This window comes from Manis pentadactyla, chromosome 10 (genome assembly GCF_030020395.1).
Source record: "Manis pentadactyla isolate mManPen7 chromosome 10, mManPen7.hap1, whole genome shotgun sequence".
NCBI lineage: Eukaryota > Metazoa > Chordata > Mammalia > Pholidota > Manidae > Manis > Manis pentadactyla.
The window spans coordinates 44933264-44937045 of record NC_080028.1 but is presented as its reverse complement, the minus strand read 5'-3'; the positions used below and the strand labels follow the sequence as shown (position 1 = coordinate 44937045).

Below are 3782 nucleotides of genomic sequence, written 5' to 3'. Positions count from 1 at the left end.
CAAAGAGCAGAACTAACACTTTTAAATAAATGTGCTGTTGTTAGAATTCAGCATAACAACCTAATATGATCAGGGTGAAATACTGATGAAATATTCCTCCAAGCCCATAGAACAGACAGCACCAAGAGTGAAACATATGCAAACTGTGGGCTTTGATGTCTCCATGTGTGTCCACCAATTTTACAAACGTGCTACTCTGGTGAGAGTGCTGACACCAGGGATAGGCTTCACACGTGTGGACAGGAGGGATATGGAGAATCTCTCTACCTTATGCTCAATATTGCTGTGGTCCTAAAACTGCTCTAAAAATTGTAAAACACACAAAAACACTAATTGATAGATCTTGATTTTGAAAATGGAGCTTTTCAGTCTGGTGTGCAAAAGCATAGAAAGATGAGGAAGGTAGAAGAAAACTTCAAAACTGACTTAATTTCCTCCAGGATAAGACAAATAAGATCTGTACCACAAAACAGTATTGCTGAGAAATGGCAAATTACACATATGATTTATGTTTTCTTTGGCTTTTATTTGACATTTTTGTAAATGTGCTTGCTAATCAAAGAATTATAAGCATAAGATCTGTCTTAGATATTTCCTGTAGCTGCCTCCTCATAAGATGTCGGAGGCACTGCCATTAACAATTGGCCAATAAGGAAAACAAGGAAGTGCGTGTGAGCTGCTTGCCGGGTGTTTGCATCCAGGTTCCAGGGCCAGCTTCTTGCGACACTTCTCTCTTCAGGTGGAATCGCCCTTGACTTGGCACAAGGCAGTGATGAGGAATCACACAGCAATAACAACATTCATCCTGCTGGGACTGACAGATGACCCAAGACTACAAGTCTTGTGCTTTGTATTTTTGTTTATCACCTACCTATTGAGTGTGGCTGGGAACCTCACCATTATGACCCTCACACTGTGGGATTCACATCTTAAAACTCCCATGTACTTTTTTCTCCAAAATTTCTCTCTCTTAGAAGTTTCATTTACCACTGTCTGTATCCCCAAATTCCTGTACACCATGATATCTGGAGATAATACAGTTACTTATAATGCTTGTGCCACCCATTTATTTTTTATTGTCCTCTTTGCTGCAACAGAATTTTTTCTCCTTGCCGCCATGTCCTATGACCGCTATGTGGCCGTCTGTAAGCCCCTGCATTACATGACCATCATGAACAACAGAGTCTGCACTGCACTCGTTCTTTGCTGTATCATTGCAGGCCTGTTAATCATCCTCCCACCCCTTGCCATGCACCTCCAGCTGGAATTCTGTGACTCAAATGTGATTGATCATATAGGATGTGATACATCTCCTATTTTACAGATAACCTGCTCAGACACAGTGTTCATAGAGAAAATTGAATTGAGTTTTGCTGTGGTGACACTTATTATTACCTTGGTTTGTATAGTCCTCTCCTACACATACACCATCAAGACCATTCTCAGATTCCCTTCTGCCCAGCAAAGGAAAAAGGCCTTTTCCACCTGCTCCTCCCACATGGTTGTTTTTTCCATCACCTATGGCAGCTGCATCTTCATCTACATCAAGCCCTCGGCAAAGGATGGAGTAGCTATTAATAAAGTGGTGTCTGTGCTCACAACATCCATTGCCCCTTTGCTTAATCCATTCATTTATACACGCTGAAACAAAGTGAAAGATGCCTTCAAAGACACGGTAAAACAGATTGGATTTCTCACAAAGAAGTAAGAGACTATTCATTTTTTTTAGACTAAACTAAATTAAATTTAAATATGAATAATCCATGAGCTATATTCATGACTTTTCCAAATAAACTGTTTCTTCCTATTCTGTAGTCTTATCAACATTATCTTTCCCTAAAAGCATTTTCCCCTTATAATTGAAAAGTCAAAATCAAGGCATTTATGTCTCATTCTTTTAGGTTTATTTTTTTTCAGAATGGTTTCTTTAATAAATGCATGTTCCAGAGACCTGAGTCCCAAAGTGCTCAATGTCATAGAAATTAAATGCAAATAAATGAAATTCAGTTTCTGGCTATATTATATAGTCTTCTCCTAATATGGAGTACAGATGTCCAGAGACTATTTCTCACTTTTGGAAATACTTTAATATCAAACCTCTAAATGTGTAAGAGCAATTCAATATTCTTCCAGAAATCTTGAAAGTAGATCACATGTGCATTCCAGAGCACCTCTTCATTATGAAATGTTCACAATTCAAGAATGAGCACAGGTGTTAATGGGGCAACTTCAAAATCAGTGAACTATATTCTTTCCTTTAAATCCATTTTTTTCCACAAAAAACGTTTCTACTGCCATTTCTTGAAATTATATCAGTTCACAGCCTCCTGAAATATGAAGACAACACAAGAGAAAGGACAACACTGCAATTACTACATGTCCTTTACTGGCTTTATCTTTGATGGTATTTAGATAGAGACTAAAGGAGAACGAGCCAGAATTTACAGGCAAGAAAACTGAATCTTGGTTTGATAAGTTTTCCGATACCCAGACCTCCATTATCCCTCAATTGAAGAACAATGTTAGTGGGGTGGGTGGGCAATATAGGTGGAGGAGGTCAAGTATACAGTGGTGGATGGTAACTAGACTTTTGGTGGTAATCACTTTGTACTGTATACAGATGTTCAATTATAATTTAACATTATTTAAGTTGTATACTTAAATTCATAGAATGTGATTACCATTTCTCCTCAGTTAAAAAAAAGGAGAATGTTATAGATTAGGAGGATTGGTCAAAAACATTAAAAAATTTAATAATTCAGGAAAGACACTCTGATCTTCCTGGACCTGGTAGACTGTTTCCTTCCTCAGGTTAGGGAAGTTTTCAGCTGTTACATCTTCAAATAAATTTTCTACTCCTATCTCTCTCTTCTTCTGGGACTCCTATAATGTTATAGGAGTTTATTAGGACATTGCTGTTGTTCCAGAGCTCTCTTACCTGATTCACATTAAGTCTTTCTTCCATCTGTTTTTAAGTTTCAGTGCTTTCCATTACTCTGTCTTCCAAGTCACTTATCTGTTCTTTCGAATCTTCTAGTCTACTGTTATTCCTTCCAGTGTATTTTTTATTTCATCTTTTCAATTCTTTACACCTGATTTCTTCTTTTTTGCTTTCTATCTCTTTGTTGAGGTCCACCTTGAGTTCTGCTATTCTGTTTTTCTCAAGTACAGTGAGTATCTTTAAGACCATTACGGTCCACTCTTTTTTTTTTTTTTAGTTTTTGCATATGTTTATTTCATCTTTTTATTTTTATTATTTTTATTTTGGTATCATTAAACTACAATTACATGAGCAACATAATGGTTACTAGACTCCCCACATTATCAAGAACCCCCCACATCCCTCATTACAGTCACTGTCCATCAGCGTAGTAAGATGTTACAGAATCACTTCTTCTCTGTGTTGTACAGCCTTCCCCGTGTCCCCCACACATTATGAATGCTAATCGTAATGCCCCCTTTTTCCCCTTATCCCTCCCTTCACAGCCATCTTCCCCAATCCCTTTCCCTTTGGTAACTGTTAGTCCATTCTTGGGTTCTGTGATTCTGCTGCTGTTTTTTCTTTGTTCTTATACTCCACAGATGAGTGAAATCATTTGGTACTTGTCTTTCTCCACCTGGCTTATTTCACTGAGCATAATACCCTCTAGCTCCATCCATGTTGTTGTAAATGGTAGGATTTGTTCTCTTCTTATGGCTGAATAATATTCCATTGTGTATATGTACTACATCTTCTTTATCCATTCATCTACTGTTGGACACTTAGATTGCTTCCATTTCTT

At 37.6% G+C, this 3782-nt stretch overlaps 1 protein-coding gene across 1 annotated transcript; it reads left to right on the top strand.

The window, feature by feature from the left end:
- Positions 1-772: 772 nt before the first annotated feature.
- Positions 773-1645, top strand: LOC118932522 (olfactory receptor 6C2-like). The gene has a single exon (XM_057486774.1). It carries the CDS (start codon positions 773-775, stop codon positions 1643-1645), a length of 873 nt encoding a protein of 290 aa, XP_057342757.1.
- The last annotated feature ends 2137 nt before the right edge of the window (positions 1646-3782 follow it).